This window comes from Xenopus tropicalis, chromosome 8 (genome assembly GCF_000004195.4).
Source record: "Xenopus tropicalis strain Nigerian chromosome 8, UCB_Xtro_10.0, whole genome shotgun sequence".
NCBI lineage: Eukaryota > Metazoa > Chordata > Amphibia > Anura > Pipidae > Xenopus > Xenopus tropicalis.
In genome coordinates, this window is record NC_030684.2 from 92,954,411 (window position 1) to 92,967,043 (window position 12,633).

The 12,633-nt window shown below is 37.8% G+C and overlaps 1 protein-coding gene across 3 annotated transcripts in view; it reads right to left on the bottom strand.

Annotated features, from left to right (window-relative positions):
* The window catches only part of map4k5 (mitogen-activated protein kinase kinase kinase kinase 5), a 92,461-nt gene that overhangs the window by 27,856 nt on the left and 51,972 nt on the right, over positions 1 to 12,633 (bottom strand). For all 3 annotated transcript variants that reach the window (XM_012968103.3, XM_012968104.3, NM_001142049.1), the window contains exons 5-12: positions 12,507 to 12,562; positions 9,895 to 9,942; positions 9,690 to 9,732; positions 5,728 to 5,800; positions 5,514 to 5,645; positions 4,725 to 4,787; positions 4,015 to 4,096; positions 2,761 to 2,877 (exon numbers count right to left, since the gene is read on the bottom strand). In XM_012968103.3, the coding sequence (XP_012823557.1) occupies positions 2,761 to 2,877; positions 4,015 to 4,096; positions 4,725 to 4,787; positions 5,514 to 5,645; positions 5,728 to 5,800; positions 9,690 to 9,732; positions 9,895 to 9,942; positions 12,507 to 12,562 (614 nt within the window). The remainder of the gene's footprint in view (positions 1 to 2,760; positions 2,878 to 4,014; positions 4,097 to 4,724; positions 4,788 to 5,513; positions 5,646 to 5,727; positions 5,801 to 9,689; positions 9,733 to 9,894; positions 9,943 to 12,506; positions 12,563 to 12,633) is intronic.

Below are 12,633 nucleotides of genomic sequence, written 5' to 3' on the forward strand. Positions count from 1 at the left end.
ATTTTACATACCCTGATTTTAAGTTTTCCCACATTTCATATCTTACCAGATGAATACGTTGTAGAGGTTCTGCCAGTAACTAGTCAGTTGCAATGAGTCTGCCCCTCATACAGTCATGCACAAATCACTTAATGCTTTTGGTTGTGCATCTGAGAGTGAGGTCTTGCACATGCCACTCCATTGTGTAACATTAATGCTGCACTGCTTACCCCTTATCATTAATACAGTGAATATTCTATTTCAAAGTAAAACTGACTCCTGTGCTTATATCCTTTGAGTACTTAAAAAATAATGCTTTAACATCACATCACATCTCTCTGATTTAAAATTTTTCCTGATTTTACAGTATTTTTTCCTGGTCCCACTGTGTTTTTGGTTAAATAAAATGGTTATGTACCCACATGGTGAAACACTGAATGTGACACCATTTCTGATGTTTAAACAATTAGAGACATTGAGGGACAACCAGAAATGTATTACAAGAAATTTACAGCATTCATAAATACAGGTAGTTCAGTTACTTTGGGTTTTTGCTATGGTTACTAAAGGTCCATTCAGATGGATACGTCACACTTTTGTATGCAGCCACCCTGATATACATCTGATAAAAGTAAGTAATCTATGTTCTCTTTAAGTTTTAAGAGCTTGTGTTGAATAATTAATATTACAGACTTCACATGTAAAAATCAAGTTTATGTTTAACTGCCCTCTAAAACACTTCAAACACCTGTGTACAGTATACCATAAAAAAACAATATTTCCACTGATAATTGCTATTAAAAGCAAATTAAACAACCCAAGAATGGAGCTGCTATTAGGTTCAATGGGGAAGCCAAGTCTATTCAGTCAGTTACGAGGGTGGTCCAACACAGACCTCTAGATGTTAAGATGGCCATACAGGTTAAGATTTTTAAAAGATCTTTTAGTTATCTAAGGACCAAGCTGATCCTGAAATGATTGTTTAAAAATATGATTTGTCCTTCAACGAAAACTACCATTTCAAGTGACATGGTCTAGTTGAAGCTAGGAAAACTAGGAAAACTACCTACTTGGTCCTGCAAACAATTGGACAATGGGCAAATTTCATTGCTAACAACGAAAATTTTGGAACCCGCTCAATCAATTTTCTGACCGATGTCAGATGAAAAATTGCTAGATGTGCGATCGTTCATTGCCCAGTAACCTATTATTTATGATAATTTGACAGATTCTTAGAATCGCACTAAAATTGGTTGTTAGGGAGAGAAAAATCTTAACATGTATGGCCGCCTTGAATCTGTAATATTTTAAATGACTATACCCAAATGCACTGCCTAAGAAGGAGCCAACAAGATTAATTTCCTTCCTTGGATTTTAGTAACCGCTACCTAGGACCAAGGCCAAGTACCGTATATACTCGAGTATAAGCCGAGTTTTTCAGCACTGAAAACGTGCTGAAAAAGGAACCCTCGGCTTATACTCGAGTAATCCGGCATTCGTCTCGCGCCACCCCATGCATGTACACGGACACACGTGCGCATGTACGGGAACTTACACATGCACGCGGGTGTGGTGGATGCCGGATTCGCTCTACCTGATGTGAGTGTGATGGATGCAATGCTGCTATTGACTTGGGGGCTCCGTCTACTCAGGTACTTACACATCGACTAGGGCACTTACACATGCACGGGGGGGGGGGGGGGGGGGAGGATGCCGGATGCGCTGCCGGATGTGCGGGTCCCGGATGCGCTGCTGCTATTGCCTGACTCAGGGGCTCCGTCTAACTAACTGACGTGGCCCCGTTGCTGGGTCATAAGTGAATGGGGTGAGTAGTTCATGGCCACCTTAACTTTCTTACATTTCTTTGTTTATCATTTAATGTGCATAAATAATCAAAGAAGATTCTTTGCTTCTGTCCTACAGACTTGCCTTGCTGCCATAAACATTAAACAAATCCCTCCATAATGGACAATGAAACAAAACCCATCCCATACCTCGTAAAAGGATTACATTGCAAGGAAATACAAACCTTCACACAGCCACAATCTCATGTTCATATTGTCACAAGAGAGTGCTGCGTATGGCTTATGTCACAAAACCGTATTTGTGAGGAAAATTTACATATTGTCTGGTCAAGGCAGGGCCACCCTTTCGCAGAGCATGTTGCACCCTGCGCCCTTATACACCAGCAAAAAACAGCAAACTGGTGTTTGTTGCTGGTGTATAAGGGTATATATATGGTATCCTTCAGTTTATTCTTTACATTTCTATTCTCTAGCTTATTGTTTTATCAGTTCTCAAGCAATATCGTGTTACCAGTGATTTTTGAGTATATGGTAACAACTGGGCCATCTCTATTTAAGTGTGGACTTTGTTAAAACTCGGGTATATAGGCAGCAGCAATAGGTTAATGTCAATATGCTTTCTGATGAGAATGGGGGGGGATCTACGTCAGTTCTATTATCAGTTCTCAAGCAATATCGTGTAACAAGATTATCCTGCTGTACTTCTTGTGCTTCATGTGCTGGCTCGCTCGACCAGCCCTACTGGTGACACCCTAGGCTTATACTCGAGTCAATAAGTTTTTCCAGTTTTCTTAGGTAAAATTAGGTACCTCGGCTTATATTCGGATCGGCTTATACTCGAGTATATACGGTATATTTGTGCCTCTGGCAGCACCTGTTCCAGTAATAATCTGGGAAGGTCTACAATTTAACAGAAAGTGTACAGATTCATTTTGACAAGGCTTTTACCGTATAAAGGCAACAGTATGAAGCTCACCTCGGGATCATCATCATCAGGCTCACCATAATGGTGATGACTGTCAGGATTGTTAAACTTGTCCAGAAGCTCTTGTGCAACAATCCTTGAGAGGCCAGGCTGTACTACAAATTGATGCTGAAAGAAAAATTACAAATGATGAAGTGCTGTATCATGAGGTTTTGTAGGAATCTACATTACAAGTCAGTCATTTACATGGAGCACTTCTTAAAATAAACCAAGAATGGTAGAAAGGGGAAATCATATTAGACTCCATACTTCCATATGCAAAAATCTTGAAATGAAAATAACAATTTGCCTAATGAAACAATAGTTTTAAACAGTTTTCCTATAAACATTCATAGATATTCTGTGGTATTTAAGTCATTTGTGTGTTTGTCTCTTGCTATTCAGCTATTTCTAACAACTAGAACAATGTAGTAGAAGCAACCCAATTATGTGAAAAAGATATGTTAAAAAGCATGTAAAGCATTGTGTGATCTGGAGATCGAACAGAGGAGAGCTGGCTTCTATTACGTTAGGGGAGCCCAAAAGGTAGATTGCGGTCTACCAGTAGATCACTTTATGGTTTCTGGTAGACTTCGAGGTAGAATGCAGTGGGATGACATCACGTCACTTCTTTTTTTCCCCCAGCAAGCTGGAGCTTTTGAGTGCAGCTGCTCAAGCCATCCGTCTTTGCAGTTTCATCCCAGTATAGAAAACTGTATGTATATATTTGTTCCCACTTTATATATGTTTCTGTGTGCAGACCACAAAGTGGGCCATGAAGAATGGAAGTAAAAACTACTATACATTAAACTTGAAGTTGGCACTTGAATAATGTTATGTGGGCATTAAATGTGAATTTGGCACTGCATCTGTATATTGCTATGTGTATTTGTTAAACATCGACTGATACTTTTGCTTGCTTATTGTGCCAAATGATAGACGTCACACTATTTTAACTGTGGTAGATCTCATGAAGGTGTAGATCACAGGGTGACAAAGTCTGGGCACACCTGTGTTATGTGGTTTCAGTAATCAGAAACAGCAGAAAGTACAGAGAATAAAAGGGGTCTAACAGATATCGATTTTGATAGCAATTACATTAACAAATAACTTTAAAACAACTGAAAATTTGTAATTAATACATAATGGATTTTTACTCACAATTAAATTTTTTGTCATTTGGCAAAATGTAATTTTTATCTGTCTCACAGACCATGTCGGAGAAATGTTGGCTTATGTAAGGAAATGTAAATTAGCCTTACTTACAGTGAGTAGTCTCTCTGCGGGTGGCCTTTTCTTTGGATTCTTAATCAAAGAGACTTTGACAAAGTTATGAAAGCTTTGAGACCTGGAGATACATTAAAAAAACAAAAAAACAAACAAACAAAAAAAAAATCTTCAGTGAAAACATTACTCCACAATGAACCAATGCATACCTAAAAATCTATCAGCTTGCACAATAATGATATTCTAGAAAATAAACCACCTATGTAACACATCCACAACTGTTAGCACGTCTGGGAAACACATGTCCCAATCAATGCATTTTTTGTGTTTTGGTAGTCCAGAAGCAAGTTTAGCTATATTTCTTTTACAAACTTGCAATGAATAAAGTACAAAACAATTGTATATCTCAAACAAAGGTTCCAATAACACACAGACTAAATCTAGAAGCAAAACAAGCCCTATATATAAAAGTTAATAATAATAACTTTACAACCCCAAATTCATTATAGAGAGATTTACCTAATTTTAACTGAATTGCATTTTAGAGAACATATTATTAAAGAAGAACATGGTGACTTTGTTTAAATACCATGCTGGAACATATTTCGGCTCTAAGTCTATAGCTTAAGAATCCCAGTCCTGCTTTTACAAGGGAGGACAATTCTCACGTGGTCCTGCAGGACAGGATCGTGCTCAGAACTAATTTGTGTTCTTTGCTTATCATTCTCCGCAAGCAGAAGTCAACTCACCATTTCATTTTTTCCTTTAATTTTGGAGGCTGGAAGTTACTCTTTGACATTAAAAATAACGCTCTGTAAAATGGTCGGTAAAACAGAAATTGATCAGTCAGGGCAGCATCACATGATTGTGATGATTTAAGTTCTAGTCAATGGAAAAGCAACCAAGCAAGGAAGCCAGAAACACATATAAGAACATAAAATATTAGTGCTAAAATATCCAGCAGTTAAAAGAACTGCCATAGTTGCATCTTAGCAAAACCAGCGATACATTTATGAATGGCATAGAACATTCACTAAATGGACAATATAGACAGGGTATGTCCTTTTTTTCCCATAAAAAGGATCAGTGCACCAGAGGCCACCCCTTTAGGTTAGAGGAACGGAACTTTCATTTGAAGCAGTGTAGGTGGTTTTTCACAGTGAAGGGAGTGAGGTTATGAAATGCCCTTCCCAGTGATGTGATGACAGATTCTGTTAATGACTTTAAGAGGGGCTTGGATGAGTTCTTGAATAAGCATAATATCCAAGGCTATTATGATACTAAAATCTACAGTTAGTATTGATGTTGGTATATTTGGTTTATGTATGTGAGTGTATAGATAGGTAAGTATATGTTTGTGAGTGTGCTGGGTTTACTTGGAAGGGTTGAACTTGATGGACTCTGGCCTTTTTTTAACCCTATGTAAATGCTTGCATTGTACATGGCTGTATATGCATACAGCACTATTTGGAAAAAAGCTAATTTCAGCTTTAATCACTGCTAATAGGAAGGGTCTGTACCAAAACTAAACAGCATACCTCATAGGATGCAGATCAAACATTGGAGGCTGCAGCTCTGCCAGTTCAATTGCAGTGATGCCAACAGCCCATATGTCACAAAGCTGGTTATAGCCTCCATTTTTCTCCACTGCAGCCACTTCCGGAGCCATCCTGAAATGCATTAAAAGTACATTAAAACAAGAGTACTGGCAGCAAACGGCCCTTCAATAACATGCCACATTAAAAGCCTTACCAGTAAGGTGTACCAATGAAAGACTTCCTCTTGGCAATGGTTGCAGTTATTTTGGCTGCCACACCAAAGTCAGCTATAATTCAGTAAGAGAAATGGAGAAAGGAAAAAACAAAACCACACTTTTGAAAACTATATGAAAGTTCATACTTTTAGATATAAACCTAGACACATATGTAGGTAAATATTTACTTTACCGCATGAGCAGAATTGCTGTGGGACAGATTAAGTATGGAAAAACTTTCCACAAGAGGTAACAATATATATAACTGCTTGGTAAAATATTACAGACTTTTGGATTTAACAATGTATTTTGCAACATGAAATGATCCACACATTCATTCTAAAATCTCATGTACTTGTATGGAATACTGACTGCGGAGTTCCACACTGTTTAAATGACAGGTCATGTTACTGTTGATACGTTTTGGCACTGTATAACTAACTTGAATAAGCTTGCTACCTTACTCATTCTATAGCCTATGTAAAGCTGGCCATAAACTCACTGATAATATCATATGAAACCTCATTTCGTACAATATTCGGTGCGTGTATGGCAAGTCAGCGAGGCGACAGATATCACAGGAGGCTGCTGATATTGGTCGACTCGCCGATCAGGCGGGTTAAAAGATTTTGATCGGGCGCCATAGAAGGTGCCTGAGCAAAATCTGCCTTCAGGGCTGAATCGGCAGAAGGAGGTAGAAATCCTATTGTTTCTACCTCCACATTTGCCGTTTCAGCCCTGAACGTTAGTGGCGGATTGGAACGATCTTTCATGCGACCGACGGTCACACGAAAGATCGAAAATCGCCACGTGTGTGGCCACCTTAAGGGTTTCTGTAAATAGTTAAAAAGCATATGTTACCCCTTCACTATGATGTATTTGGCAACGCTTGAAATACAGCAATTTTGCATTTCAAATATTACACATTTTGCTAAATCAATACATGCACTTGTGGTGCTATTTATATCTAAAAATGCAATTTATTGTCAATATTTGTGTTGTAGTCTATGTTGCAAAAATGTATTTTAATGATTACTTCTGCCTTTTAGATTTGTGAGAGTTTTTTTGTACCCTTTGGTTAACGGTTCATTGACAAAAAAAAGATTAGCAATGTGTTTAAATAAACTAAATATATACTGCTACTACAAGCAGCCACAAAATGCAACTACAAAATAAATATATCCTAATGAATAATTCCTTTCTAGAAAAGTCTGTTAGGCAAACACATGCTTTACTTGGCATACATTTTTGCTATGTTATAGGACACAAGTGAGCAATCCTGGAGTTAGGAAACTGAAATTCCTTTTCCTGTTGTCAGGGTAACAGAACATGTGGCAATTTAAGAATGTTTTGTCTTCCTGACTCTTCTCAGTAAAGGTCTTTGCAAAAAATGCTCATAACTGTGAATGGATTATCTCCTAGAAAAGTGCACATTCAATTATTACATTTCTGTTGCTACTTAACCCATTGCAGGGTTCTAAGCTTATCTTTTTGGTAAGTCCTAACCACTTGCTTGCTACATGCTGCATGTAATGATGCAACTATCTGTACATTTTCCAATGATTAAACTGAAAATGAAACTGAAATGATTTCCTTTAAAAAGCACAAAAAAAATTTGGTAGACTTTCATTAGATGACATTATCCATTCAGAGAGGAGGTGGTACAGGAAGGATGCAGCTTCCTGCTAAATGTACAAAACATATATAAAGTATGTTAGCATTAGCCACCCCATAACTATCACAGAAAAAAAAAAAGAAAATTATACCCCCCTTTTTGATGAGTTCATTCAGTTGAGCTTTTGTTAAAAAAAAAAAAAAAAAAAAAGTGCATAAACGCTATCTAAAATGAATAAAAATGTATTATACGTGTCACAGTCTGTCTCTGTGCTCGTGGGACCAGTTTTCCACACCCTGACCTGAGGCTCAGTGTAATGCAATCCCTCCCTCTTTTTGTTCCATTGTGATGCCATGGATCCTGGGATTCCCAGAACTGGAGTCCCTCTACCTTTTCTAGTGACTGGTCCACACATTCTTTAAAAAGCAGAAGGACTTTAGGGGAAAATATAGCCCCTCTCTGCTCATTCAGTGTGACATAAGCAGAAAAGGGCATAAACACTGTCTGGATGTATAATATTAAAATATTTTTTTTAACATAGCCATACCTAATCCTATAGACCAGCGGTTCTCAACCTGTGGGTCGGGACCCCTTTGGGGGTCGAACAACCCTATCACAGGGGTCGCCCAAGACCATCGGAAAACACATATTTCCGATGGTCTTAGTAATAATTTTGTGGTTGGGGGTCACCACAACATGAGGAACTGTATTAAAGGGTCGCGGCATTAGGAAGGTTGAGAACCACTGCCATAGACTGTAAGTAAGCCATGTTACATTGTAACATTATAATATTTTAACACTGTAATAACCTTCTCCTTCACTTTGTTATATTGTGAAGTGATGGATTCTAGGACTTGGAAGTCCCTTTGATTTTAATAGTGGATGGTCTACAGGCTCCCTGGAGAGAGGTACTTCAAGATCCAAAGGGGAAGATTGGATCCCTTAAAGGAACAGTAACACCAAAAAATGAAAGTGTATAAAAGTAATTACAATATAATGTACTGTTGCCCTGCATTGCTACAACTGGTGTGTTTGCCTCAGAAAGACTACTATAGTTTATATAAGTAAGCTGCTGTGTAGTCATGGGGGCAGCCATTCAAAGGAGAAAAGGCACAGTACTTACTTAGCCGATAACAGACAAACCCCCATGATATGGGACTTATCTACTAGTTATCTGCTATGTAACCTGTGCCTTTGCTCCTTTTTTCCAACTTGAATGGCTGCCCCCATGGCTACACAGCAGCTTATTTATATAGTAGCTTTTCTGTAGCAAAAACACCATTTTTTTTGCAGAGCAACAGCACATTATATTTTAATTACTTTAAAACACTTTAATTTTTTGATGTTACTGTTCCTTTAAAGGAACAGTATCACCCAAAAAATAAAAATGCTATAAAGTAATGAAAATATAATATACTGTTGCCCTGCACTGGTAACACTAGTAAGTTTGCTTCAGAAAGACTACTATAGATAAAATAAATACCCTGCTGTGTAGCCACAGGGGCAGTCCTTAAACTTGAAAAAAGGCAGAAAAGAAACAGGTAGATAACAGAGGGAGAAAAGACAGGTACATAGCAGATAACAGATAAGCTCTGTAGAATATAATGGTATTTTATCTGTTATCTGCTTTGTAACCTGTGCCTTTTCTCCCTATTTCCAGCTTGAATGGATGCCCCCGTGGCAACACAGCAGGTTTTATATATAAACTATAGAAGGCTTTCGAAAGCAAATACACCAGTTTTACCAGTAAAGGGCAACAGTGCATTATACTTCAATTACTTTGATACATTTTTTTATTTTTTTAGCGTTACTGTTCCTTAAAGGGGTGGAGAATTGGCTTGGGCAGCACAGGCAGACTAATATGGTTTCCTTTTGATCTGTGGAATCAGGTACGTGGTACGTCTGTGCCAAAAAAATTTGTAGGTTCAGACAGTGATTATGTATCTTTTTTAACATATACCCAACTGAATGACCTCATGACAGAATGTGGGATGTATTCTTCCTTTAAAGAACAAAAATGGGCCAGGGGTAAAAATTGTCACTAACTTTGGACTGCATAAACAATATAGCATTATTTCTAACTTTATTATACACTGATCAAAGAACACAGACAAAAACAGCAGCATGGCACTCTATTTACAAGTACCCTAGGTCGTTGCCTTTATTTTTTATGACGAGCACCAGCCTGGGTTCCAAAGTCAGCAACTACATACAGTGGGTACTGCCTAGTGAGTTGGCCCTTTGTTGACCTTTATGTGAAATATAAATGAATTATAGCAAAACACTAGCAAACAGCACATTTTCCAGGCAGAACTGTGACTTCCCTTCCTTAGAAGCTCAGCTTACCTAGCTTAACATCCCCATTGTCTGTAAGAAGTATGTTGGCTCCCTGAAAGAGAAAAGTAGAAAATACACCAAAGTTTCTATAATAGATGTGAAATAATAAAACTATAACATAACCTCTGTGCAAGATGAGGTGATTAAAAGGCACTCCACTATTAAAACTGACTAGTGACAAGAAAAAAAAATAAAGACTTAAAAAATATCTTACCTTGATATCTCTGTGCATTTTCCCCCTACTGTGTAAATAGCCCAGACCCTAGGGAAAAGAACACCTGTTAACCACGGAACACATATTTAAGACCGCTATATTAAACTTTTTCTACACCTGCTACATACACAAAAAAAACAACAAAAAAAATAAGTAAATACCTACTCAGTGTTGATAAAGCATGCCACTATAGCCAATATTAAAAAATAAAGCTTTATGTAAAAAAAATATATATTTTTTTTTAATTGCTTCTTATTTTGTATTCTAATTACACTAGCATAATGTTATAGCATTGACTGGAAAGCGAGACTAAATAGGTAAGATAAACGCTAACCAAAAGAACACTGCAATTTGTTATTGTGGTTTTTGAAACAAACAAACATTGAAAGTGTTTTATTACCACATCTAATACTACTCTGGCAAATTCAAGGCTTTCAAAACTACCCAGGACAAAATTTAAATGGCACCTATCATGCAACAACGGTTTCCTCCAACAGAGGTGTGATCTAATAGATTCCGGGCTTCAAAAGTCAGAAACATAAGCATTTTTCTAAGAAAAGAGCTCCTGGCACAGATATCGATGTTGGGGCACACATTTGCATCATGTGTGAGTGGGCCAGCAGATGGTCTAGAGTAAAGCGGGAGTTTCTTTCACACAATACCATGACTTCCCCCAACCAGAGCGTGGACTTTATTAACCCACACCTCCAGTGGGAGAAACAATTTTTGCATAAATGCCCTATAATCCTCAAAACTATGGCCCTCAATTGACTTTTGCTGGATGCCGGCACAATATATGGTTAACCAGCATGCAAGACTAGCACTGAAAAAATTTCTAAATGAAACCGCCCTTCAAATAATAATCAAAAATGTATATTTTGCTCATTAGAAAAGAAAAAAATATATAATTATAAGCATCCTGTCAATATACATTCATTAACGATTTCCCTTAAAGGACATGTAAAGCCTACATTAGCCTACAATGTATATAAGTTGGGCATGTTTCCCCCACCCAAATGGCATCATTTGTACTGCATATATCCCCCGTCCGTTTGCCAGCACCATCACATTTTCCTAAATCAAGAATGCAGGCTCACACAGGCAGAACTGCCTCTGATAAAAGTTCTGCTTTGTTTGAGCACTGTAATGGTAAAGCTGAGCTCAGGAGAAAAAAATTGAAGCAGACAGCTAAAGCTGAGTTTCTATGGGAACCAGCTATGCCATCTCTTCACTGGCTGCTAGACTGGGGGCGTGTTTAGTAATCTCAGTTTAGAACAACTGAGCATGCCCACAAGCCAACAGCCAAAGCAAATTCCAGAGGGAGGAAGCCGAGTGGGTTACAGGAGGAGAAGCAAATCTAAGTGATTAAGGGGATGTTGCAGCCTTATTATTAACCTCTAGACAACCAATGTGGCAGGTATTGAAAAATTTCAAAGAGGCTGTTCATGGATTACATCTTTGTGTGTGGGGTTTACATGTCCTTTAAAAGCAGTGTTTGTTCATCCCTTCCTGTTCTCTGGGTCTGACTCATATATATATATATATATATGTAAAACACAGCCAGCAACAAGGGTCTTATAGTTCAAAACAATCTCAAGTGTATTGCATGTATAACCGATGTTTCGGTCCCTTTTGGGACCTTTTTCAAGGTATATATATATATATATATATATATATATATATATATATATATATATATATATATATATATAAAAACAAAATGAAATACTGGCACTCACGTATAATCCACAGCTTGGCCTGGGTGCAATCCTCAAAATTAGAATGAACACGAATTGGGAAAAGAAGCCGCACTCACAGGACTTAAATACACTGACTGGCGGGAAAAAACAGACAACACAGTGGTGTGACGTCACAGCGTGAAAACTGTGACGTCACACCACTGTGTTGTCTGTTTTTTCCCGCCAGTCAGTGTATTTAATGTTAGCTTTCACAGTGTGGTTTAACTTTGAGAAAGGCTGAGGTGTTCAGCCGAAACGTCAGTTCACTGATTTACCATTAAAAGTTTTTTATTTTTGTACTTAAGTCCTGTGAGTGCGGCTTCTTTTCCCAATTCGTATATATATATATATATATATATATATATATATATATATATATATTATACCTTGAAAAAGGTCCCAAAAGGGACCGAAACATCGGTTATACATATAAATAAATGGAGCACATATATATGCACAGAAATTCAAAGTGTAGCTCCACACAGGCCGAAACTATGTCTGTGAATGGAGCTACTCCCCTGCCCTAATACAATGTAATAAAAGTCAGATTTTCTATGTCTTTTAATCAGTAGAGTACAGGAGTGCATGAACATGTGCGTAACTAGCATTGCCTGGGCCCGCGTGAACACCCTGCCCCTGCATGTTTGCTCTCTTCCAAATGCAAGTGCAATGTAAAATCTCTTCTGTTTCACTTGAAATGTGGTCTCTGGTGGCCTCCAATGGGGCAAAGACCCGGAGACAACCCCTGCTTCCCTGGTAGAAACATCCCTGTGTATTTTAGGTAACAATTAAAACTGTAGCTATAACAATATTGTTATTATATCCCTATAAGAATTTTATAAGTTTATTTATACGCAGCAAAAGGCATGGTACCTGCAAGGTCTCTCTGCACATGTATGCTATTTGGCATTCTGTGAGTGGCCCCGTTACTAAAAAAAAAAAAAAGAAATGCAGAAATGTTACCTTCTCTCTATTATTGTTTACAAATATATCATGAAAG